The sequence below is a fragment of the Phymastichus coffea genome, unplaced genomic scaffold (genome assembly GCF_024137745.1).
Source record: "Phymastichus coffea isolate CEN01 unplaced genomic scaffold, Cenicafe_Pcof_1.1 PCOF00095, whole genome shotgun sequence".
NCBI lineage: Eukaryota > Metazoa > Arthropoda > Insecta > Hymenoptera > Eulophidae > Phymastichus > Phymastichus coffea.
This window is the reverse complement of record NW_026706906.1, coordinates 885669-912249: the sequence shown is the minus strand read 5'-3', so window position 1 is coordinate 912249 and position 26581 is coordinate 885669. Positions and strand designations below refer to the sequence as shown.

Sequence of the window (26581 nt, the reverse complement as noted above, 5' to 3'; positions counted from 1 at the left end):
TTCTTTTTTAAGATGTTCGTCAAGAATGAAGACGAGGAGGGACTCGAACACTGTTTCGCGTACCGAATGATCAGTTGTTTGGAATCGTTGCACGATCCACTGATGAGTCATGCCAATTAATTTGAATCAGTCACGTTCTCAGCCGAGAAGCGCTTTTCCGAATTTCCAAATCGAGATTGCATTCGAATCGCTCAACGGTACGTCTTGCGGCATTGAAGGTCGCAAGAGGTATGGCTCGTCAATGGAGAACTACGCCGACCGCGAAGAAAGATCTGGCCGCGGACGTGCAACGGCAAACTAACGATTGTCCGGCGGGTGGAGCTGCTTCCGCGCTGCAACTATGCAGCGTCGTCGCTTTGCCGGATCGCACGGAGTCGGGCGAATAAAACGGCAACGAGAAAAAGACAGAGGCGCGCTCGAAAGTCGCTCGAATATATCGGCGCACAATCGTCCCTATCGGACAATACTACGTCCGGCTGCCGCGATACGCGCGCTTGTAAGGCGCTCGTAATCTAAGCAGCGTCCCCGTCGGCGACGATACAAGCTACACCCATTTGCATAACAATAAGGATCGTCCCTCCCACTCCTCCCGCGCTTATTGCGCAATACGTTACAGCCTGGCGAGCGCGCTTTCATTAGCCTCCTCTCGCTCTCGCGCGCGCGCTGCAGTAAACTCCTCGAGATGCTTTTCACGGGTTGGAAAAAGCGAGGCTGCGCGCCCGACGGATTTTTCACCTGCGATTACTGCGCCGATTGCCCTTAACTGCAGCGCGATTGTCGCCCGCGGCCCTCGCTTTTATTTTTATCACCGGAGGGATTTTCATTGCTAATTAATGCGATGCCGCCGCCGCCGACGCCGCCGGCTTTCGAGCGCGAGTCAGCTGCACTGCATTTAAATCTAATGGTTACGCCGAGAGCTCGAGTTCTTTGCTTCCGGCTTACAGCGGCAGGGCCTTCATTTGAAACTAAATAATGTTGCCTCGAGGACTTATTTCGTTGTTGCTCGAGATGCGATTCTATTTGAAACCCGCGACTCGTACGTCCGAGAGATTAAAAGTTTTGATGGCTTTAGTATCGGCGTTATACGACAGTACCTATTTTATAAATTACTATGAAGCATCTGCTCGTGACTCGTATTTACGTTGAGCGTATTGCCTACACATACACTTAAACAGATAGCTAATAAGTAATTAGCCGACGTTAAATGGTTTTTTTTTTATTTTCGCTTATATTTGCTTCAAACAAGGTCGACTCTCTGAGAAATACGCTTTCTTTTTTCGTTCAATTTCTACTAGAGAAGGCACGACGTGCACTGGTAAAGTTTACCACGCTGATTCGTGGAAAATCGAAGAGAAGGCGGGGCATCGATAAAGCCAAAGTGTTGGCCCAATTTCGCGCGCGGCTACGCGTGTACGCACAGAGGCGTTTAATTCCGCGCAGCGACGTACGACTAACGACGTCCGGCACCGATTTCGGCGCGCGCCCGAGAAAGGTGTGTGGGAAATCGGCGGCCTCCCTGCCGCGAGGGACACGTGGCGTAATTTTCGGCGCCGCGCCCCGTCTCTCGGAGCCTCGCCGGCGTTACGCGACGCGTAACGCCTTCCGTGTCGCCGTTGCGGCCGCCAGCGCGGAAAAACGAGCGAAAGAAGAAAGCCACTCGAATGCGCGGTCGCCGCGCGATAATGCCGGGAGCGGGGGCAGAGGGCGCGGTGGCACTCGATCATCGGATGCCCTTTGACAGACTGCAATCGTGTGGCGCCTCGCGTGGCCCGCGTTTGCCGTTTAATTAAAACGCGATTATGCGCGAGCTTTGTTCGACATTGAATTCGGATCGTCGTGTTCGTTTACGCTAGCGCCCGCTTCGTGCCATTTTACGCGCGTTTCAGATTTAGACGCGAGGTCGGATCTCGCGCAGCGGCAGCGTGTCAACTATCGTTGTTTCGTTTTCCTTTTTCGCGACGGTAGACAACGCTATTAAGAAATCGTACGCACAACGGAGCCTTCGCTTGAGTTTCACGAATAAGGCGTTGGAATTGGTAGCTCCCGGCTGGGCCGAAATAACGAACGTCCACATTGCATCAGCCGTCATCAACAGATAAGCATTCTCTCGCGCAAGCTCGATGGTCCGAGGAAATGCATAATGCAGCTGCTGCTGGAAGATGAACCGCGGACGGAAGGGAGCTTGCTGTTCGGCTGAATGCTCGCTTCTTTTCAGCTTTAGCGCTACCGAGTTTTCGAGGGCAGAATAAACAGCCGATTCTTTTCCTTTTTCTTTTTCGAACCTCTCGTTTACTCCGGCGCGAGAGTCATTTTTTCCCCTGTCGTCCGTAGAATTCTTCTCTTGGTTGTCAATGGCAGCCGGTAGGCGTGAATTTTGGACGCGTGGCACCAATTAAAAAAAAATATAGTCGTGCGCGCTCGCGTCCGTTACGATTTTGAGAAAAGCTATTGCAATCGCGCCGTGTGCAATTGCAAATGTTGATTCAAATATCCTCGCGAGCACGTTATCAAGGCGAACCATGCACCCGTAAGCAGCGGAAAATACAATCTCCGCATATTACATCAGGGGGTATAAATACAATCGAGAGGATAACAAGGAACGAGCCCTCGTTGTCTTCTCTCCCTCCCTCCCTCTCCGGGAAACTGTAAAATCGCGAATGAGTTATAGCATCAACTCAATTAGCGACGCGGTGCTAGCTATTACGGATTCATAATAAGGGCGCGTATACACACACACATGACGGAGCTTTTCATCAGCCTTAATAGTACCGCACCGGAGGCTGGTGAGTGCAAGAGCCAACATTGATACCAACTTTTCTTGGAAAGCAATTTTCTTATTTTGGATGTTGAGCTGAGCAATGGCTTCATTACGCCGCTACGCGTGTCGCTGTTGCAAAATATATTGAACCTAATCCGCCTTGTGGAAGTGGCACGGCTATAATATTATATGCGACGGTAAATTCAATTCAACAGGATTGCGTAACTCCACTGCCGTATGAACTCGACTTTACAAACACTCGGCCAAACTTATGTTACCGAGTTAGTCGGACGACAATTCCCTTTGAAAAATCGTCCTCATCTCCCATGCAATTTCGCGATGCTCGCATTCAATGATAAATAACCCCGCGCATTGGCAAAGGGGATAGAATTTCCGAGCGAGCAGCGGCTTGAATCACTCGAAATACTTGAAAAACTGGCTCGCCGACGCATCCCGAAAGAGACCAGCAATTGCGCGGCCGCTTTGTCGCGATTTGAGCTCCGAACCGAAGTGAAAATCGCCAAGGAAACTAGCCATTTTTATCGTTAATGGCAATTAACCGCGCGCTAAATAAAACCGAAATTAAAGTTCGCTTAGCGCGCAGTCGCCGCCAAATTAAACGTCGCTCGCGGGCACGCGCGCGTACGCCTAATTTGCCGTTCGTCGGTACGTTATTTGCACTTTTGCCTCCTGCCACTCGGACGTGTGATTCCGTCGACGAGCTCCGAACGAGATGAAAATAAAAAAGAGAAAATACAATGTTTTCGGGGCCAGCTCGATATTAGGCGTAACGAGATGACTGATCGGCAAATATTTGCAACGAGTCAGTGTCGAATTCGCACGTGAGTAGCGGCGCGCGGGTGAAAACAGTAGCTTGACGTAGTCTCGAGCGTCGTTCGTGTAAAGATCGGAGTCATCAACGTCGTCACGCACGTGCGCACAGTAAGAAAAAGGCGGCTGTCTTTCCTGCATGTACAATACAAGAGAAAAAGAGAGAGAGAGAGAGTGCATATTCGCCGGAGCGCTACGTTGGAAATTCCCGAAATTTTCAATTTATATTCAACGATTACAGTTAGGATAAGATATAATGCTTCTGCCTATTTTCTATGCCACAACGTTCTCTTTGCCTCAGCCGACGAGCGCCATTTATGTTGAAAAGGCAACCTACTGTTTTTCCTTCAAGTATGAATATACGCGAACAAATACAGATACAGAAAGGAAGGGAGAGAGAGAGAGAGAACAAATATCGCCCAATATTGATTCTGCCGACGTCACTCCTTTTCGATTACCCCCCTTCGAGAGTACAGAAGGGAGGGGAGATATGCCTTTTCTCCTTTTGTGTCACTTTCCTTCCGCTCGTCTCGGCTTCTACTACATACGTGTGTTTCACAAAGATATTCGAAGCCCGACTTGCCTTCTCCTTGTTTCGCTACGCGAGCTTACAGATTTCTTTCTTTTTTTTGACGCCGCAAGGTACGTCCGTGCGCGCAGCATGTGGCATTGATATTTCAGCATTACGATGCGTCGCACGTTGACTCGAGTCATATCTTTTGTTCTGAGCAATTGATTGCTATTGCTTGGCACGCTTTTAATATGGGCGCCATCGCTATCTTCGCAACGTTGCCCGACGAAATGCATGTCAGCGTGCACGAAGCAGCAAACAGCACCAATCGTAAAAATGACGAGAGCGACAAAAGTTGGCGCAATCTTGAAAATTGCAAGGAGGTTGACGTCCGGATCGAGTCAGCATCGACGAAACGAACAAGAAGCGAAAGTTGCACCGGGAACCGCGCACTCAGGTCTAATTAGCCGTGCGCGAGCGTCGCCTTGCAATAACAACAGTCAAAGTGCGATCGCAGTTGGAATGCTACAGGGCCGAATTAACGTCGTTCAAACATTTTCAATGAATAAAGTTTCATGGCGCGCGCGCGATAGCTACTTCATTTACGAGTTGTGTGGCAGCAACGCAGCTCTGGCACACTTGCCGCGCGAGAGCGCGCCTCGCTTCAAGTTCAAGCTCCCCGGAATTAATATCACTTTTGGAGAGCGCCTATACGTGCGACGATTCTCTGATCCACGAATGGCATTAATAAAGTGCGCGACGCGCTTCGGGACGATTCGCCCGCCGACAAATTGAGGGCCATCAATTATTCCCGCGGCGAGTATCAAATTAAGATGAATTCGTCGTTTGGGCGCCGATCGCTGCTTCGTGTGCGATTATTCATCGACGCACCTTTGTGCGCGCTTATTGATTTCCGTATTTTTATTTTTGACGTTGAACAAGCGTTCTTCGACAAACAAATAAATAATCCATTTCCCAGCCGCGGCGACCCTTTCTTTGCACAGTCAACGGACGTCGAGGCGAAGGAAAAAAAGTTTTCTCCTCGGAGAGTGAATATCAATTCAACGCGTACAGTCCATCGCAGCGGTCGGAACCAACGTCGGAGAATGAAATCTCTCTTCGCTCTCTGGAAAAGCCTTTCGCCGCCTATCTCCGCGCATCGAAAATCCGAAAACGTGAGCGTTTATTCATGCGCCGCAATCAGTCGCCGCCGCGCGCCGCGCGCCGCTCGCCACTCTCCTCGGCGCGCTCAAGTCGTGTTTGCCGTTTGCATAACGGGGCACACAAAGAGCGCCCGTTGCGCTTCCGTGGCGTCGTCCGAGTCGCGAAATTATCGCCCTCGCGACAGGGTTCGCACTTCGAGCGAATCTCGCCTCGTCACGGATTCGCGCCCGACGACCGGCGAATCGAGCGCCAAAATTGCCGCGGCACGCGCACTGCGTCGGAAGGCCGAAAAAAAAAACAGAACTCCACCTCGCTCTTCGCGGCAGAAACGTGAGCGCGCGCGACGGTTTCGCTGGGAAATAACGCGCGTCACGGTTGATTCGCGCGATAAACACAATTACGTCGCCTTCGTATGCGAGGGCGAGTGGATAAGTGAGATGGGGCGATGGGCGCGGGAAGGGGGCTGTACGCCAAGTTTGCACGTTGGATTAATGAAGCCACCTCCCCTCCGGCGCGCGAGAGCCGAGCTTTGACGCGGAAACGCGATGTCGGCTAATATTTGCCGACTGGCAGGCCGCCGCGCCGCCTTCTTACCCTCCTTTTACCGATGCACTTTGACGTGCACGCGTCTCGAGCCGCTGCCCGCTCGTGACATCCTCTCCACTGGCCCAGTCGCCACGAGGGGGCAGCATTTTCTCGAGCGCTTCTCATTCGCGAGTTGGCCACAATTCGAATCGCGGTAATGTGCCATTATCCTATTCGGAGCGGCAATCTTCTTGCCGGTCCCAAGTTTCAGAATATCGAAACAGACGGAGGAGTCCTATTTTATCGGATAAATTAAAAAGTTAGCGAAGAGCAAGTATCGCTTTCCATTTTTTATTCGCCGCTCGATTGGCCAATTTTTCGCCGCCAATAAGCCGCCCGCGTGGCCGTCAAAGTGCACGCGGCCAGCGAAAGTTGAAAAGTTTGAAAAGCTGACTTCCCCGCTCGAGACCTGCACATTTGCCTCGCGCGATTCGAGCCTTATCGTCGCCGTCGAAACTTAGACTTCCCTCTTCTCGCTTGAGGACTTTCGAATGAAGCTTGATCACGATTTTTATCGGACGTCGATATTTTAGTGGAGAGACGGATTTCGATCTTTGTTTTCTGCAGACGCCATTATTGTCCTACTGCAAATTGATTTGCAGTACTTTTCAATTTCATCGCGATACTCGTGTTTTCGAAAGACGCGCAAGTCTGATGAGATCGCGCAACTGAATATGCAGATGTAATTATTACGTGATTTAATATCAAAATCCATTACGACCTGCGTGCCTCAAATGTTCTTCGGTTATTATTTGCACTCGATTCGCTTCAGTCAACTGATAAGTCTGTCCTTAGCATGGCGGAGACAATGAAAAGCTCAGAAGCTCGATAAAAGAAAACACTTTTTTCTTTATCATTATCAAGTCACATTTGCGAGCTTAATTCCATTAGCTGCGAGCGAAGAGCCGGTGAGCACAGCCTTAATCAGAGCCTTTATACACGGAACCTCGTTGGATGGAGCAGAGAGAAGAAAAAACGACGAGAGAGAAAAATGATTTCCAGCTTTTACTCGTCGCAACAGAACGCGCGCGCGCGCGCGAAAGAATCCTGAAGGAAGCGTAATGGAAGAAATCTCGTCTACGGGGCCGAGGAGTGGCGGTGGGATCGAAGTCGCCTCGTATCAGCGGGCACAAAGAGCATAAAAGAAATCCATCCGGAATCTCGTTACCCGTCCTTAAAAGCGATTGCGCTTTTTTTTTATCGCCCCCCCCCCCCCTCCTCCTCGACGTTCTACATATTTAACCGGAGGGATCGGGAATTTCTCACGGATGCAACCGACTTTTTATAAAGTTACCGGAAGTTTACGAGCCTTCCCACATTCCGTGCCGAACTTAATGCTTCTCTGACTGGGGTGGCTTTCAATTTTGTTTTTTTTTTTTACGAGCGTACTATCGTTTTGATTAAAAGATTTGTTTTACAACACGGAACTGATGCATCGCTCTCGTCCTATTTTTTTTCGTTTTTTTTTTGTTATTTATGATTACGGCGTGTAGTAGTCGATGTGAAATATTACGAGCGTGAGTGTCACGTTGTGTGTCGTAAATTGGACGGGAGTGAGAAATTTTTTTTTTTCGTTGCTCAGAGAAATTTTTATGCTCACATTTTAATTCTTGCGTCCGTGTGCGCGTCTACCTGTATGTTCTACATTTCTCATACTTTTGACAGGTGAATTGAGCTTATTGAATTTTACAAGACTATTGTTCATGTATCTGTTTTTTTCTTTTAAGGTAGTTTCGCGTATAAAAAAATGATGCCGCGCATTTGTCCAAGGCATACAACTAGGCTATAAAAGAAGGAAATGCAATAACAGTAGTCGCTACGCGGAAAAGGAAAAAGATGTAACTCTTTTTGGCAGCGTATATTTGAGACTTTAGTGTGGAAATGGGGAGGAGGAGCCGAATGAGCATATAAAAATTTTTAGGAAGCTGTAATTTTATTTTTAGTTTCTTGATCACTGCGCGCTCGAGGAAATTTTATCGAGGAGTTTCAATAAAATATTCACGTCTGATGGTAAGTTTTATACGATGAGTTTATATTCTGAGGGCATTACCAAATTTAGTGACATCAATCACAGAAAATACTTTTTCTGTACACTGAATCAAGTCATTTCGGGGTCATTTCAGGATTTTAAAAGTATCTTTTGTCGGTTGAATTGACCGCATGTTTTAGTCATCGTCACGGACCTACAAACCGTATTGAGAAATGAGATTCGAGGCTTTAAAACCGGCCGCGTTGTTTCATCAGATCAATGCAGAGTTATGGAAGCCATGGGAAATCAGGTATACAATTGTTAAAAAGCTTAAAATACGACCTACATAAAACTTAACGTCTGGTCGAAAGCTATGAAAAATACAAAAGCCCGCAACGCTTTCTCTTTTCTTTTTGCATTCATGTTTCATTAGCCCACCTGCTGGTTCATTGCTTTTCCGCAATCTATAAACATGAATGAAACAAGTATACTTACGCATAATCATCGCGCATTATGCTTTTATTATTTTATTATTTGTCAAACGCTTGAAAATTGCACTGTAATTTTCCGAAACTATTCAAGTTGGCTGTGAACCAATGAAAATAAATGTCGTGACTAACGAGATCAAAAAATGGCCTGTAAAATTTCAAAAATAAAAGAATTATTTACGTTATCGTGTGGCTTTTTCGCTTATAAATCGTCGGTTGGTGATGAGATGGGGAAAGGGTGGCATACACTGGCCACCCTCGCACGCTATTAAAGATAATTGGCCTGTAAATTTCAGCCGAATCAGATGCCACTCATTCAGCTCGGGCACTGTATGCCAATTCGTTCCATCCTCGATATCCCCGAAAATAACAGGTCCTGAAATTGGTCAAAAGTGTAGAATTCACGAGTAAAGTTATTGTTTCAGCCGAGTCTGCTTTGTTTATACGAGACGAGCTTGTCGCTTTGTTTCCTTTATGCTAATGTTTTGTCGAATTTCACGTATTTGCAACTAAATGCTACTTGTCGATAAGGTTTTTCTTTCCTAAACTAAAGTGTCAACACATTTTTTAGTTTACTGGAGGTAACTCTAGATAACCTAGTGCAGTGTTTCCAAAGCCTGCACGTGACATTGTCGAATGTCAGCTTTTCTCGCTGAAGCGTAATAGTCTATAATAGCCTCTTATCCTTACTCATAAAAAAACCTGACAAAGTGAAGCCAGTTTATTTGCCATTTATTTGACTGAAAGATAGTCACGTGATCAGCTATTATGCGATAGTATATATGTCTTGTATACGCTCATGAAAGATTAGTGCAGATTTTTGTAGACGATTAATTAATTAAAATATTAGAAATTTTTTTTAAAGAATGCACTGATTACAATCGTGAACATCTACCAAGTATGTTATTTACATCGTGAAGATACGATCAGCAAAAACTGTAATGTTCTTAGAGCTTTCCATCCATAATACATTTTTAATCATGTTTTTGAAACTTTTTTATGATTTTTCAACATAGAATTTCGGATGATAAAAATTCAAAACATCATTAATAACATAATTAAATCATGAATATCAACGTAACTGCATACTTATTTACCAACAAATAATATCTTTGACTATATTCCATATCAAATCATAGGAATATTTAATGAATATTGAATGTTCGAATTTTCAATTTTTCCATTAAAAATTTTCTATTAAATGTTTTGTTCTACATTTTTTTGCATTAAAAAGAGTACGAAAAAAATACGATAAAAATGTGCGCGCTAGACATCACTAGTATGGACATATTTAAGAACTTTTCAAAATATCATTTAAACAATCTTAATTAAAATGAGGCATCTATAACGGTATACTGCCATTGAGGTAGATGAACAATTATATTCAATCTTCTGACAAGATGACGAACCTTGTCATTTTACGTATCACTGAGTTAATTCGATGTCTGAGTAATTTACAGGTACTTTAGTCACCTAGATCAGTTATTAATTCCTATGAACACATTAACAAGTCTACAATAAAAAAAATGTTTATCTATTAGGAACGAGATAAGATATTTTCTCGTGATAAACGTGTCTCGTAATTTGAAACCCGATTAAAATTGACGACATAATACCAAGTGTGTATTTTATTCGTCTGTGACTGTTCGCCGCCAGTAACACATTAAATTTAGCACACTAGCCAGTTAGATCATTTCGCGCTTGCAGAATGTCTCAAATCTTGGCGTCGTCTACTAGTTACATAACCCGAGAAGAAGCTGCAGAGTTGGCCGGTAAGATTTTTAGCGTAAAAAAGTTGAAAACCATCAGTTTAAAAACAGAACCCTTCTCTATTGAAAAACTTGGATATCTGAGCGAACAATCGCTTCTGACCATACACGCGCAGGAGGATATTGATGACCGTGAGTCAACACATGATTGCACTTTTTTTGCAAAGACGCTTGCACCAGAGAGCAACGCTTTTGTTAAACGTGTTTTTCGGGAAGAAAGTCACTTTTATGGTAACTTTATACCACTGCTTCGGAATTTTCACGTCGAGTCTTGGGCACCGCAATGTCACCTCGTCAAAGAAAATGTACTGGTTCTGGATGATCTAAAGTCACAAGGATTCCACTTGGCTGCTGGAAAATTAACCACGAAACAATTAAGAGCCGCAATTGCGGCGTTGGCGCGGTTCCATGCTTCCTCAATATTACTAGAGAAGCAGCTGAAAGTGCCTTTGACAGCTGCATTTCCAGGCTTTTTCGGAGCGCGAAAATTCAAGAATGATGACGGGCCGAATTCACGGTTTCTCGCAACTGGCATGGAAGTGGGCGAAAGTATAGCTTGCGATTTGGGTCTTGACTCGAAGTACGTTACGATGGCTTACCATATTGTAACTCAGGGAAATCATCTGACAGGCAGCAAGTGGAATGTTATTTGCCATCAAGATCTTTGGGTAAACAATATGATGTTCTCAGAAGATGACGAGTCTTGTCGACTTTTAGATTTTCAAACTGTTGCTTATGGCTCTTTTGCTACAGATGTCGTGCAAATACTTCATCTGAACTTGGATAGAGCCACGAGACTGGAACTTGAAAATTTTTCTTTAGAACTCTATCATTCAGTGCTGAAAGAAGTTCTTCTTCTCAATGGTATCGTAAATGACAAAATCATCTCCTTAGAAAAAGTGTTTGAAATTATTGAGAGGAAGCGAATTTACGGACTATTTTCAGTTGTACATCTCGGTCCTCTAGTGTATTTGAACAAACAGTTCACTGAAGAATACACGAGAAATCCTGTTCTTCAGCAATCATACGATCTCGTGAGCCGTAAAGATTTTGTTAAGAAGGTCATGCAATCAGACCAAGATTATCGCTGTAGATTGGAAGAAGCTGTAAAAGAACTTGTCAATTACGTAGACAAGAATAGATTTTTCCAATAATAAAACACATATTCAGTTTTATTTAATTGTTTGTAGTTACAACATGTAAATGCTTTTATGAATTGCGTTCGTAAGATCTGCTTGTAATATTTTTAGTTGTAACGTTGTGACATATTGCTTTCATATCTATAAGCCAAATCAATATATCATATCCTGGAAATAAATGTTTCGAACGATTGTTATTCTTTTGATTTTTTCTTCAATCTCCATCCAACACAACTTATTATCTATTCAACATAAACGACGACGTTCACCAAACAACAAAACTGCCGTCAGACACGTAAAAATTCAGCTAGTAGTTTTTTTTATTTGAGCGCTAAACGATAATTACATTCCAGCAGTTTCGTTAAATCATTTAAAAGATCCCTGCAATAAGCCTTTTGGCGAAAAAACACTTTTAAAACCAGCGGAAAAAACATCAAGACAAATCGCGCGTCCGGTCGTTCGTTGACCAAAACTACTCGCGACATTCTCTGCCCTCAGAATGGTAAAAAAAGAGATGGCTAAAGTCCGTGAACGTCGGGAAAAAAGTGGTCGTAGCGCGCGCACAAAGGAATTATTATAATAGCACGTGTGTGTAGCGGTGTGTGTATCGTTGGGCATTCAACGCGCGCCAAGCATATACGTAGCAAGGGGGAGGGGGAGGGGTTAAAACGCGACGCGGGTGGATAAATATTAAGCGGCGTCGCTCTCTGCACCGCTGCAGCTCGCCGATTGCCGCAGCAGCGGCCTCGTCGACTCACTGGCTCATGACTAATTCGAGGAGGATATCGAAGCGCAGCCGCTGCCATTATTTTTGCATTTGCGATTCACCGCCGAGAGAGAGAGAGAAAGAGAGAGAGAGAGAGAGCGAGAGAGAAGCGTCGAATACGCGTAGGTCGTTGCCGACGAATTAATTTTCGTTCGCGGTTGTGGCGGCGCCGCGGCAGAGAGAAACACAATATTAAAATACGGCGTGTGGCTTTGTTTGCGTGTATGTTTTTTTCGTTACTGCTACTGATGTTTCCAACTTTTTTTTGCTTTTTGCAGGCGGTTGATGCGTTGCGTTGCCAAATTCTGAGAATTGTCCACTGCGCCTGAATCAAAATGAGTAAGTATTTCATTAATAATTTATTAAAAAATGGACGTTGAAAAGATTTTCCACGAAAGCTTTTCCAATTATTACGGTACATTTTGTGGATAAGGATCATGGAGAAAAAAAAATTTCCCTCGCGCCGTTTCATCAGGCAAAGTGCAAGTTTACAAGTTTTTCACTCGTAAAATTACGTTTCACGGCGCCATTACTCAATACTTTTATCTCGTCATTAAACTGAAATACAAGGTTTGTTTTTGGAAACTCGAGGAACAATATTCTCCACTGCGAGTCCTCGAGTTAATCCAAAAGCCGAAAGGATCATTTAACCCTTGCACGTACTCACCCCTTCGTCGGCGTCTTCTTAACTCGACGTTGGCGGCGGCAACTTGACAAAACGATTTAATTTACTCGGCAAACGCAATAGGCACGCATAGACGTAGACTTCATCCCTATAGGCGGCATATATAATTAAAGCATTACGCATTCCCATAGTGGCGTGCGCGAAATCGACTCCCGTTTGTGCTCCCACAGGGACGCAAGTCGATCGTCGTACTCGTCGTCGTGGTTGTGCCTCGGGACAGTATGCAATTTTAATAGCAGTTGTTGCCACTTTCGCTATTGAATCTTGAATCTCACGGGCATCGCTTTATCTTTCATGTGCTCTCGGGTTTGCCAGTTTTTTTCGAGCTATCGCCGGTTTCATGGGGTCACTGAGAAAGTCGATGGCGATTAACGATTGATGTTGCCGGTTTTTCTATTTATTTCTGGTAGCTTGAAAATGCTCATTTCCTTGAATGAACAAAATATCCGGACACCGAATTGAACTTGAATTCATTACTCAGTCAATTAGAAGATGGAAGTTTTCTCTCGGAGAATTCTATTTCGATCGGTGGCAGAGATATATTTAAAAAAATCCGATTTTCTTTAATATCAGTTTATTCGATGCTAGAATCAACAGCTAATTTGATTCATTTCCAAAAATAATAAAATCGAAAATCTACTAAATTCAGCTCTCTGTGCCCGAGGGTATAAGATATTCTACAATTTTTTCAATAGTAGTTGATTGCGAACCCGGAAAGGAACGAAAAATATCTGTGATCACCACTACGAAAAGAAATCGGGGGAGGAGGGGAGGAACAACTGACGCACAATAAAGTCAAACGACCAAAGAGGGAGAGAACTGCGAAAAGAGCGAGCGAAAACAAATGTCAAAGCAGAACGAAAAATCACCCGACCGACCAAACGAGAGAGGGAAAGAGCGAGAAGTGTACACACACGCGTCAACGTGTAGCCCTACAAATCGCCTCATCAACGAAACCATTTCCGATCGCTCATTTTTCGTCGTGCCCTTCAACAAGAAGTGAGCGCGTACGCGTGCGTGAGCAATAACAAGGAGAGAGAAAGAGGCAAAGAGAGGGGAGAAATCGGGCGAGATTAATTCCACGATGGCGCGAAATCCCCGCGGTCTGCGCGGAAATGAAGGTGTCGATGTGTCTAGGCACACGCAGGCTCTGGAAAATATTGCGCGCCGCCGACGCGCGCGAGTCTGTTTTTGTTTGCTCGGCAAAGCGCACAAAGACCCTTGCGCTCGCTCTCTAATGTATGCCAAACAAAAACAAGAGCAGCGAGCTTTTGTGTTTACGTCATGAGCTTTGCCGAGCTGCGCGGCAGCCAGTCGCGATAGGAAGTTTAGGAAACGGCGGCGGTCGGAGAAAGGCGACCTCGCTCTTTTTCCCCGCGCGCGCCGATGCCTGTTTTCTCCTCAAACATCGCCAAAGTCCACGATCAAGCTGCGATAATATAGAGCTGGATAAATACATTTGGCCGTGCATTTCTGTATTTCCTACGCAGGAGCCCAAGTTTTACTTGGATGGAAATCGCTATTTTTTTGTTCCGCGTTGTTCAACGTTTGACTTGATCAACGCCTTTGGAAATGATTCATTGTTCAAGTTTACAAATGCAGAAAGATTTATTGATTCATTCGAAGCTTACAGAACTCGACTCTTCAAAAATAATTCATCTCAATATTTGGTGTAATTTCGTCAAAGTAGGACATTGACAGCATCCCTTAATTACGCGATCGATTTGAGATATTTTCTTATGTCACTAGTCGATGTGACAACAGTGAAACCTAACACAATGCGTATTATCCTACTATGTGGAAAATCATTTAAGAATTCGATGCAAATTGATTAACCCCGACGGTCTGTTCATTTAGAAAAATAAATGTAACGTGCAATCTGATTTTGGTTGAAAAATATCTTACGATTCCCGAAACTTTCTTTCATTGTATCCGGTAAAATGTAAAATTAAAGCGCTTCAAGCACACCTGCTGACAGTAGAGTAGAAAAAAATCTGTTCCATCGAGAAATGAGTGTTAAACGGATTTAATCCTGACCGCGTCCCTATGAGAGGAAGAGGGTGTCAATAAGAGAAAAAGGTCAGTTCATTGACTCGCTGCACGTAATTATGCCGAATAGCAGTCAGACCAAGCGAACGTCCATGCCGCTCTCTAAAACCAAAGTCCAATTTAGAAACTTGTTGATCGGGAATTACACGGAGACGCACGTTGAAAAAGTGTGCAGGTTAAAAGGAAATGAGCGTCTGCGCACAACGAAATAAAAAAGAAAGCGTTCGAGAGCGAATGCGCACGTAGACTTTGATTGCTAGAGATGAAGGATCGCGTAGGTCTTTATCGTTTTTCTTTTTAAGATCTGGCTATTGATCGTGGTTGAACAAGGCCAGTTATAAAAGTAGAAAACACAGACATTTAAAAATACGTCTTAGCCCCCTCGGTATTTCATTTTTCAATACTAGGGTAACTACAGTCGTTTTGAAAGCGCGATGGTAGGGCTGCCACCTTGTTCAAAAATAGAAGGGTGCCACGAACTATTTTAGCTCATCTAATTCTTAACTTTCAAAATAGTCTGTAGTTTATTGAATTCCATGAGTGAATAAGAAAGACCGTTTGATAAAATTTGCGATTTTCTCTAAATATATTTTCCAATTAATCGCGGCCATCGATGAGAAAAAAATGTAATTTTAGATGGTACGTCAAATAATACGACGCACAAAACAAGAGACCACAGCTAATAATAGCTAAATAAATTTCGCTTGCTACCGAGCGAGAAAAAGGGAAAAAGAAATAAATGGCGGAGAACCGAAACCAGAGTCAAACAACAAGCTAGAGAGAGAGAGAGAGAGAGAGAGAGAGAGAGAGAGAGAGAGAGAGGGAGAGCACAACGGTGACACGAGTCACGTCGCAAAGCGGCTGTAATTCGCCGCAAAGCGTCGTGGCGACCTGACGCTTGTCTCTTCCCCGCACAAACATCCCCACATGCTTACACACATACTGCTCCCCGTCGAATTTTTTATCCTTTGAAGAATACTCCCGTGGGCAAAAGAGAGAGAGAGAAAGTTCACGGTTTGACGACCTAAAACTTTATGCTCAATTAACCCCCTACCTATCTGTTCCTGTCTCTTTTTTACGACGTGACTATTAGCTCGCGGCGCAAGATTCTTCAACAGATTTAAAACTTGGTGCACGTGTGTCATAAGGAAGAGGGGAAGTGAGTTTGTTAGGTAGACGCGGTTACGACGCTCGGAGGCTTTTTAATTAATCGCGTAAACCGCGCGAGTCGCGTTGCCGCGCTGATGCGTTACTTGTACGCGTAGCTGGCACAGTAGGTTTTCGGGAGAGAGAGAGAGGGGGGGGGAGGATTTTCGCGCTTTATATGCAGATTAAACATAATGCCAGGACGGCGCGCGCGCAACAACAGCAGCTGCGCTGCGCCAGCGTGGCGGCAATATAATTTCCAGCAGGGTAAATAATGCGCTGATTAAAGCCAAACTCGGGCTGTATTTTCAGGAGCTAAGGGAAAAGTATATGGTCGATCAGCCGACGAACCGCGCGCGTAGAGCGTTGCAAGCCGCGAAAGCGATCGAGCGCCGCAACGCTCGGCAACGCCGGCGAAGAGTTAGTCGAATGCAGGTGTGCGGCAGATCGGCTGATACTGGAGAGCGGCGCGCTGCTCTGCGGCATTAGGGTCCCACTTCCTTCGTCGCGACTACTCGTATAATGTCGGCGAACGGTAGAGTGGCGGGCGAGCGAGAGTGGGCCGCTAAAGCGGATCAATCAGGATTAATTGAGTTACGGGTTTGTGGTTCTGCGGCCCGTCGACCAATAACCACAAGGACATCCGCGTCAGCGTCGCTATTTACGACCAACGCAGCGGCGGCAGCTGCAGCACCAGCAGCGGCAACCTTTCGCCAGTGGTAAGCATCAGCGCTTGGTCAGACGTCTTGAAGCGTCGGAGCGCGCGGCTCGCGTTGATTAAACTGCCTTTCATAGTCCGTTTTGCGTAATTGCTGTTGCTGCTGGTGCCGGTCGATTGACAATTTTTCGGTTGGATTATCGAGCAAACATTGATTCGATCGTGGACGGGGACGGCCTTTCGAAGTGTTTGACAAGCTTAGCGTGAACGATCTTTTGCCAAAGTTTGCATCATAAGCTGAATATTGAGTTGAATTATATCGAGGAATTATGCGGACGATTGATGGGTTGTGAGCGACGATAATTACGAGTGATGTGAATTAAATCCGTTGTACAATTCAATCAAACAAGTTTGCTTCATAATTGGTAGGAAAATTATAATTGACCAAAGCTTCTCTCGATATTGCAACTCCGACATCGTTAAAAACCGTTCGCTGTCTAGTGAAAAAAGCAGCGTAAATTGCCGACAGCGGTGTAGAAACCCGAGCAGTGCAGGAGCGCGCGACTAATCCCACTATAGCTCGCTGCTGATCTTGGCGAGTGGTCCTTGACGAATCTCTCTTTGAACGTATAGACGCGGGCGATTGGGGTACAGAGCAGAGAGAGAGAGAGAGAGAGAGAGAGAGAGAGAAAGCTCTTCGCTCGTAGCTTGATAAGCGAGGGTAGCAGCGAGCATTGTGCACAGGTTACGCGCAGGTGTGTTGAGAGATACACCGAGTAAGAGAGCGAGTGTCTGCTGCAGTGGTCAGCTCACTGCTGCTGCGGCTTCCCCTTTTGGCGCTTTAACCTTCGCGACAGCTACCTCCTCTTGCTTTTTGCCGCTACCGTTGTGTTCGCGACGTTGTCGTCTCCCTACTCGTGGCTATTTGCAGAATTGCCGGTCAAACGCGCCGGCAGGTTTTCTCGAGGCAGCAAGCGTATGATCGATTTAATTTTCATGCTGTCGAGGCGATTCGCTGAAGCACGAGTAAATACTGATTATCTGCATTACTCTTGAGAAAATTTCATTATTCGCCGGGACGATTAATCAGAATATGAATCATAGCCACTAAGAGATGAAAAAAATGAACAAATGAATTTTATATAAATTTCCACGTTTGTTTTAGGATATAAGTGAAAAGCATTACGTATCATCAATCGTGAACAGCGTCGTACCAGCATCTTCACGCTGGGATATCTAAAAGCCGCTTTGTAAATCCGTCGCCAATCCTGCGCGCCGTAAACAAGACGAAAAAAGGTAAAGGCTCGGTGCAGTTGCGGCCGGATAGGAGAAAGAGAGGGAGGGAGAGAGAGACAGAGAGACAGAGAGAGATAGGACGTCGAGGGAATGGCCAAGTGAAGTCGTATATATACACGTAGGCAGGCAGCAGCTAACTTTGTGGGTCCCAGCGCGAGACGCGTTACTGTAAGTGATGAAATTAATTAACGTCCCGTAATCAAAGCGCAACGCCGGGCTGCGGTTTATCCCCCGCGGAGCGAGCCGCGCGCTCGCGTAGAGTTCGTCTCGACGCCACCGCCGCCGCCGCCGCGGTTGGTCGCTTTGCTTGATACGTCCCGGCGATACGCGCGCGCGCACTCGCGTCGGCAAAGAAAGGCCGCAAGGGCTCTCTCTCTCTCTCTCTCTCTCTCTCTCGACGCGTCGACGTTTAATGAGCCAACCGCGTTCATCGATCTTGCCTGCACGCGGCGACTTCCACTTGGACGTTCGTCAACGACGTCTGCGCGGGGATCGATGCGATCGTCGGTCATTCCGAAAACACTAACAGCTAGGTAATTAGCGACTACAATGGGAGGCAGAGGCGGAGGGAAAGACTGAATGGATAGTCGCAAATGAAAGCACGGCCAGGCACAGGAATCCGCGGTGGAAATGCAATGTGCATTCGATCGCGGCGACGGCGGACGGCGATTCGAGCGGCGTTCGAATTGTAACGAAAATTAAGCAACGCGCGCGCGCGCGCGCGCACTGGCTACGACCGAGATTATGCCGACAATGCCTTTTGTTACGAAGAAAATTGGCTGCCGCGCCACGCACGTTCACCGAAATAAACGCGCGCCGCGCTTCGACAATTCGCTACATACGGGAATGCGCCCGATAGAGAGTCAACTGAATTATAGCCTCTGGTTTGAGCTGTATACACGGCGAGCAGAGGGATTATACCGACGTGCGACTGCTCCGAAGCGAGGCCACGGGATGTAATGCCCACTTGTGCACTCAGCGTGAAATAAATAAAGAAGGATCTCTCCATCCTTGCGGGACGGATAGCCGCTTGCGCGTAATTTACGAGGGAAGACCAAGATTTCTCCGCTTGCGTTTTTCGGTTAGAAGGGGATACACTGCCCCGTGCGCGCATCATATCAGCTCTCGCGCGCGAAACGAATGGTCGCGCAGATATACATGCCCCCACGCGGAAACGCAAAAGGCTCGCGCGCATATCTCTCTTTTGTGTCGAGGCCGGTGTGCAACTGGGCTCACCCCCCCCCCCCCCCCCCCCCCGGCTACACTGTCGTCGCAGTCGTGCGAATGTTAACTCGCGCGCGCCGCTAGACATTTCTCCGGGACTTTAGCCCTCTCGGCGGCTGTTCCTAATGCAGCCAATTACGGAGGAGTTGAATAATTGACGAGCTGCGCGTTTTAATTTGGCGGTGATTTGGAAAAAAAAAGTAAATAAAGGCTCAGAGCCCTGTTGTTTTTTCTTCGAGCTAAACGGCTTTTCCTCGCAGGCAGATCAAACCCGCAGCTCCCGGAAGTTCAGCTTAAAACTTGATTTTAAAGTTTACTTTTCGCTGATGAACTTTGTAACGAATTTTTTTCCCCTAGCTATCTCCCGCTTCCACAGCAAATACAGCTAATCTTCTTTCCACGCGAAACTCTTCTTTCTCCTTGCGACAATGCAACGACGCTCGCAACTCTGTTTTTTTGTTCACTGTCACCTCCTTGTTCATCAACTCCTCTCTCCCTCTCTCTCGCTCTCTCTCACGCGTTCTCTTTCTCGCCCCCCCCCCCCTCTCGATTGCCAAATTACAGCGCGATAACATACACACGGTTCTTTACGGCCAATATTTCAATGCTGCCTTTCGGTAAAATCCTCTTATCGCTCGTACCCACACGGGGATCAACCAGGTTTTTTTCCCTCGCTCTCCCATGCGCTCGTCACTATTACTCTGTCGACGCGACGCTGCTACTGCCAGTGCCTAATTGGTTCGGTGATTAAAAAGGACTTTATGCAGATTGCTTATAAGCGTACGTACGAACAGGGGAGCGATCACGAATTACATATACGCTAGAATGTATGGAAATTTTCAAGGGGAGTCGCCGTGTGATTGCGGTGTTGAGGGATAGAAATGCAGACATTTTTTTTTCAATTTTTCAAGTCTTAATTCGTATGCATTGTTTATTCACTAGAGAATCAAAACATTTGAGTCATTAAATTATTTAAAAAATCTTTATACACGCGAATAATCGAGTTGGAAATTGAAAGCCGATCCGCGTTCACAGATGTCGAGTAAGAGCAGTTTATCGTTTGATTATTATCGGGTATGAAAGTTTTGCGCTACGCGTGATTCGCAATGTAGTCGACCACTCGAAGTAAAACTATGAATTTTTTTATGAATATAAGTACATGAATCGATAATACTATAGTCAACATTAGCAATTGATAAAACTTCAATTGATATGTATATGCTTTTATTATAACTTTATTTATTAGTTTTCTGAAGGAGGATACATTTCAGCAACTAATTCCGTCTCTTTATAATATCAGTCTAAGGAGTATAGAAATCGGTATAGAAGTTACAAGCTTAAATATAAAATATAATTATTTTGGTTTATTAGAGTTAGAGTCAGGAGTAATTCTACCCCGGGAAAATCGAATATTTTTGTGTTACGTACTTTTAATTTTACTATCATAATGTGTTCGATTTATCCATAACGGTGTGCGAGATTGACGTAGACATGAGTACCATTTGTCACCGCTAGAGCAGCAGCTTTATCTGAACCCACATCTACAATCGAATCCGTACAGAAGACTATTGGCTAGGATGACTGACAGATTACCCTTGTAAGTTTTTTTTTATATGCTTGTTTGCATTTTCGTTGACTGACGATTGCCCGATGGTCTGTTATCAAATCCCATCAATATGCTTTCTATACAATTTTTCCAGCAACTAAGCTTAAGAAATTTCGCAACAATTGATTTCAATAAATACCTTCGATAGTCGCAACAATGTTTTAGAAAAAACGTTTATCTAAACGTCTGCTTAAGTACTAATAGTAATTACATTTTCGCCTTTCAGTGATATTCATGAAATAAATGCTGGTTGACTTTTTTCATCAAACTTCATTGAATCTAAAAGTTATGAAAGTAAGATTCAGTACATTTTTTTACACTATAAGTGAATATGATCGATAAAACGTGTTTTACGTGAATCAAAGCAATGATATTATTATTAGCAACGAAAATACTTTTTGTGCCCAAGTTTGACAAATATTATAAAGTTCGTCGTCACTCCCATTAATTTTGATGAACATTCGAAGCGACAATAGAATTTACTTCTCTAGAAAACGTAATTCATTCTCAATTTTTGAGAACTAGAATCTTATATTTTTAATTTTAACTATATAACATAATTAACTATAATAAATATATAACATAATAATAACAACATATTTTTAATTTACTTTTCAGTGCATTCAAAACAAAATAGAATCATGAATGTTTAGTTTTAAGGAGTTACGATTCCTTAATATTGAATATTTACAATAAATACTATCTATTTAAATGTGTATATTCAAAATTTTAATGAACAAAAATAATATAAGCCTATTCTTAAACAAGATTCTAAAAATTATCAGCTGTAGACGCAGGTTTCAAAGTTTCGTATAATTATATGGAATTGTTATAATTAATTAAAATCGTGCCAATAATTTTACGCATTGTAAATACCCTCTGTAGCTTTTGCAGATAGTAACAACTGCCCGCTTAAGAACACAATATGTGCTCCATGTTGCAATAACAGTGTCTACGTCGAATAAATTAATGCATTAATAAAAATCATCCTAGCTACTTTATCAAAAACTTTAATGTACATCAATTGAAAATTTATTAGTCCCGTTACAAATAAGATGCACCTGAATTAGCCTAATGTATGGGTTTCAGAAAACTTTAGACACAAGAGAACGCAAATCATCTTTATTTCGGAAACTGAACATGAAAGTGAAGAACAAACGTGTGACCTCTTAACGAGAGAAAGGTCGATTTCAGAGATACAAAACAATGCCTCGAGGTGATGACACTGTTTTACGTAACAGGAATGTAGAATGCATGTGGTGGAGGTTGCACAAATAGTACTTGATTGTAACCGTAAATAAGAATCTCATAAAATATTTCGATAGTTCGTTGATAGTAACAATTTTTCAAAATATGCAATATTGTATTTAAACACTGCTAAGTGCAATAAATTAATTAACCAATAACATTTAGTAATTATGAGCATTTAGCATAATTAATAATCTGTACTTATTAGTAAATTTTTGTAAATTTAATCCAGTTGTAATAGTTTGTGACGCGAACGTAGATATTAGGCAAAGGTAATTCGCAGTCTTTAACTGCAACACCCACCCACTATACCATTCATTATCTCTGGATTAACGGAATCGCCACCACAAAGATTCAGAAATTGACAGGTCCGTGAAGAAAACTGGTGTCTAACGCGAACTTGGTTTCAGGTGTTTTTCGAGATGCCCTTCTGCAAGATCACCAAATAAAGACGCTCCAATAACTTATCTTTTAAACACGTCCGATACATTTTTTAAAATCTTCCAACGATTGTTTCTTAATAAATCTGAAGAATCCTCGATTATAGGAGTATAATGAAAAAATAATCACTCAAGTAGTCATACAACTTGTTCACCAACTTCAGGTTGCGTCGTTAAAATAGGAATTATTTTACTTTTTTCATGGAGCTTTATTGGTTCTATAAACTATGTAACCCCAAAATCTGTAAGCATTCTTTCGCATTTAACTAATCAAATGTTTCTTACCTGGATTAAAGTAATATCATTTTACCAGCGACTATCACGACTCTTCTCTCTATGTATAGATATATTATGATTTATACAGTCTTTTCCCAACGAAAATAAAATTTTGACTTGCGTGAGAAAAGAAAGCAAGTCTCTTGATCTAGAAAGTTTGACAATAATTCTTAGTAATAGTATTAGAATTTGCGTATATTAGATTTTATAATGTTAGCCGATGACGCAATAAGCTGCTGCCAGTGCCCAATACTTCGAAATAATAACCGCACCATAAAAATGAGCTTTATTTTTTAATTTTCATAAAGTTCTACTTATAACGCTCTGTTGGTATTACCAACTGAGCAAAAGAAGTTTTTCCAGGTTTTTTCTTGATAAAATTAATTCGTTAACTTGAAATTTTTTCAGAACATCCATTGTACATAAACAAAGAGCCGTAAAGAGTCATTTTTTTAAAAATTATCTTGGAAATTAAGAAAATAAATGAAAACTACGAGTAGAGCTTAAATTTTTTCTCAATTTCCAAGACAATTAAAAAAACAGCTCTTTGTTTATGTAAGATGGATGTTCTGAAAAAGTTTCAAGTCGGACAAGGACATGCCGGACCCCTCCCCCCTCCCGACCTCATCGATTTGAATATTCTTTTAATATGTTGTAGATCATAGCAAAATAAGTAACACTTTTATCGGCAGAAAAATACTTTGAGGGGTTGAAATCCGCCTTCAAAATCCACCTTCAAAAATAAATTTTGCAATTTATCTCAAGTTCTAATTGATATTTCACAATTAAATAAATTTTATTTCACTACCCGTATAAATGAGGAACTATTACATACAGTTCCGATCATAAGAAGATGCAACCCCTTTTTTTATTGACAATTCTACCATTTTTGTGAGTAAGACGCAATACATACAAACACATGCACACACACAAATATAAAGTTCGATAGCACGGTTGTACATAAAAATTTCATTCATAAATAGGTGTCAGGAATTACTTAATCTATTATTGAGATACATAAGCTGCGGAAGTTCCAATAGTATATATACAACTATTTTGTAGCATATATTGCTCATTTTATGATGTTAATTCTTATTATATTACTTAAATTCAAGTAATAAGCATGGTCGTTGATTTTTAGTTATTAATTGAGTTTAATTTCCATAACTAATACTGTAATATTTCAATAACTTTTTAGAAAGAAGAAGGTATTTCCCATTGTATATCAACATTGGAAAAATAAGTAACCAAAACAATTCGGGAATAAAATTTCCATTATAATATAGCTATAATATTTTAATTCACTATCTTATTTATTTTTCAGTAAATGTTTATTTAGTTTATTAATATTATTTAAAAGCTACTATTAATATATACATCAATCAAAGTACTATATTCGAAACATTAACGAGTATTTTCTACATCCTTTGATTTTGAAAGTTTAATAAAAAAAATAAACTCTTTGAAACATAAATTAGTTGACTTTTTTTATGGAGCTTTTTTGGCTCTGTTAGTTTTTGATAAAATATTCAGAAAGTTTTTAATGACGAATTGATTTAAATTCATAAATTATTTCATGCCTCGATTAAAATAGAATCATAAGTAGATCCGAGAAACTGAAATTTTGGAGCTCATTAGACGTTCGTATTCAATGTCAGAATAGTGAAATTAGCGGATACGTGGGAGAACTTGCAATACATATGCGAGTGCATATATACCTGCCGAGGTTATACCCGTTGGCGTTGTGATGATGTTGAGCAGCCGCTCTCTCGTTGCCGCAAGGCACTTGCCTGTCTTCTCACTGCGACACGCTTGATAATATACGATAGCCAAAACAAGCGACGCATTTTAATCTCGCTTTTTCAATACTCTATCCCACGAGCTTAAATGTCACATTCATGAAGCACTTTCACCTTCTGACGCTGACGAATCGCGAATTATCAAACTACACGCCCCCGCGGCCACTACACAGCCGAAAAAGAAAGAAACAAGCGAGGGTATTGTTCACGACGACGCCAAAATACGGGCTTGAGAGTCTAACGATTCCTTGTCGAGAATAGGTCTACTCCTCACTGCGAGCAATTACATTGCGCGATTAGCTCCATCAGCAGTTATATGAAGAGTTTCATGCGCGCCAAAGGGGAACTTTTTCGTTTTTCGAGTGTCGTACTGAAATTGAGAAGGGTTGCTACTGGTGCAAATGAAAGACTTGCCATCCATGGTGTGCAGAGAGAAAAAGCTCGCTTAAAATTGTTCGAGCTGAAGAACTTTTTTTCTTCTTTTTTGTTTTTTTTCTTTAAGCTTGCTTGACATTTAACGCTGACGAATGAATATGAAAAATTGTTTCGGTTTAGTGTTTTTCAAAATGCCCAATCATCACGGCGAACGCTGACAAATTAAATTGGTTCTTCGATTAATCAAGCAACGATGCTTATTAATACGAAGTCACTGTAACTAACCGCACAGAAAAGCAATTTTTTAATGCGAATATATAAGTGTTGGATCGTCGCGGTAAAGAGGGCTGGAACCGCTCATGTAAAGTCGAAAATAATACGAACTACGCTTAGGGTATAAGCGAAAAGAGGAAGAGCGGAGATCAGAGGAATAAGCGAACAAGAAGGTACACATAAATGACCAGCCGCCGAGGAGTATAGTGCGGTATATACTACTAGGCAGTTTGCTCGTCTGAAAGAGACTCGGCTTGAGAGCATCTCTCCTGTATACCATGGCTGCCTTTGTCTCGGCGGATTAGCTTCAAGAGAGAAACTTGCCTCTTTTTTCCTTCTCCCTTGTTCTTGGATATTTCATTGCCTTGACGATATAAAAGGAAGTTAGCTTTTGCTGCACGAATATGTTGTTTCCTTTTGCCCCCCCCCCCCCCCCTACCCGCGAATAGTTTTTCCACTCGCGTGGTGGTTAGCACGCACAGGCCGCATGTTGGAATGGGATTATAAAGTGGCGCAAATTTATGGCGAGTTCGAGTAATGCGCTCGCACACTTTTAAATCGCGAGGTAATACGATGGAAAGAGGCGCGAGGAAGAGAGAGAGAGAGAGAGAGAGGGAGAGAGAGAGAGAGAGAGAGAGACGAGCCCAAGGTAGCACGCTCCCTTTCTCCTTTTTTTCATTTTTCTTCATTGATGCACTTTTTACGGCTTCTTTTTATTACCATTAGCGAAATGCCTCTCGCGAGCTGCTGCATTTGTGATCATAGCTCTGCTGTTTCACGTATTCACGATCTGTGTGCGTTTTCACGCTTTCTCACCTCAGTTTACTCGATGCATCTTGCCATTAACAATTCTAGTTGGTTATTCGTCTCCATGACTCGAATTTACGTTTTATAGATTGTCGGAAAACAAGTTGTTGCAAAGATGACTGCCCGGTGAAAAATACGCGCGGGCCTTGCTCAAAAAATTGCGGCTGCTACCTGAAACAAGCCGTCGCCGATTTGAAAACGAGCATCAAGGTACTGATTAAAACAAACGATGACCAAATAATGTAATCAATAACTCTTGCAATAAATTATCGAGTGTAGAAACGCGAAACCGCATTGAAAAAATTATTGCAATCCACTGAATGGAGCGTGAACTTGAGTCGAAGCGAGGAACAATTGTTGTCCAGCAGCACGACCTCGCCGTCAGCGAGTCTCCTGGCTGGCATAGTCGCGCGCGAATTGTTCTCACGTAGGCGTGACGTAGCTGGCATGAGGGAGCGTTGGGACCGAGCGAACGGAGGTCGTCTCGATGTCAGTGACGCGTTGTGCACGAGAGTGAGTTACAAATGTGGTCTTATTGTTCTCGCCGTGTGACCTCTCAGCGAGAGTGAGAGAAAGGTCGTTCTGGAGAGGTGCAAGTGCGACGATGCTTCTCTCGAGGTGATGACTCTGTTTTATGTGTAATAGGAGTGTGGAATGTGGATTTGGTGTAGGTTGTGTGAATAGTTTATTACTCGATTGTTATCGCGAATGAGGGTTTG

The 26581-nt window shown here is 43.3% G+C and overlaps 2 protein-coding genes across 2 annotated transcripts in view; both read left to right on the top strand.

Annotated features, from left to right (window-relative positions):
• The window catches only part of LOC131669629 (prolyl 4-hydroxylase subunit alpha-1), a 181751-nt gene that overhangs the window by 8199 nt on the left and 146971 nt on the right, over positions 1-26581 (top strand). Inside the window, exon 2 of the mRNA XM_058944634.1 lies at positions 12259-12319. The gene's annotated coding sequence lies outside the window, so the exon portion shown is untranslated. The remainder of the gene's footprint in view (positions 1-12258; positions 12320-26581) is intronic.
• On the top strand, positions 9993-11379 carry LOC131669631 (uncharacterized). Its single transcript, XM_058944638.1, has 2 exons — positions 9993-10939; positions 11021-11379. The coding sequence occupies exons 1-2, from the start codon at positions 10015-10017 to the stop codon at positions 11227-11229; spliced, it is 1134 nt and encodes a 377-aa protein (XP_058800621.1). The 5' UTR covers positions 9993-10014; the 3' UTR covers positions 11230-11379.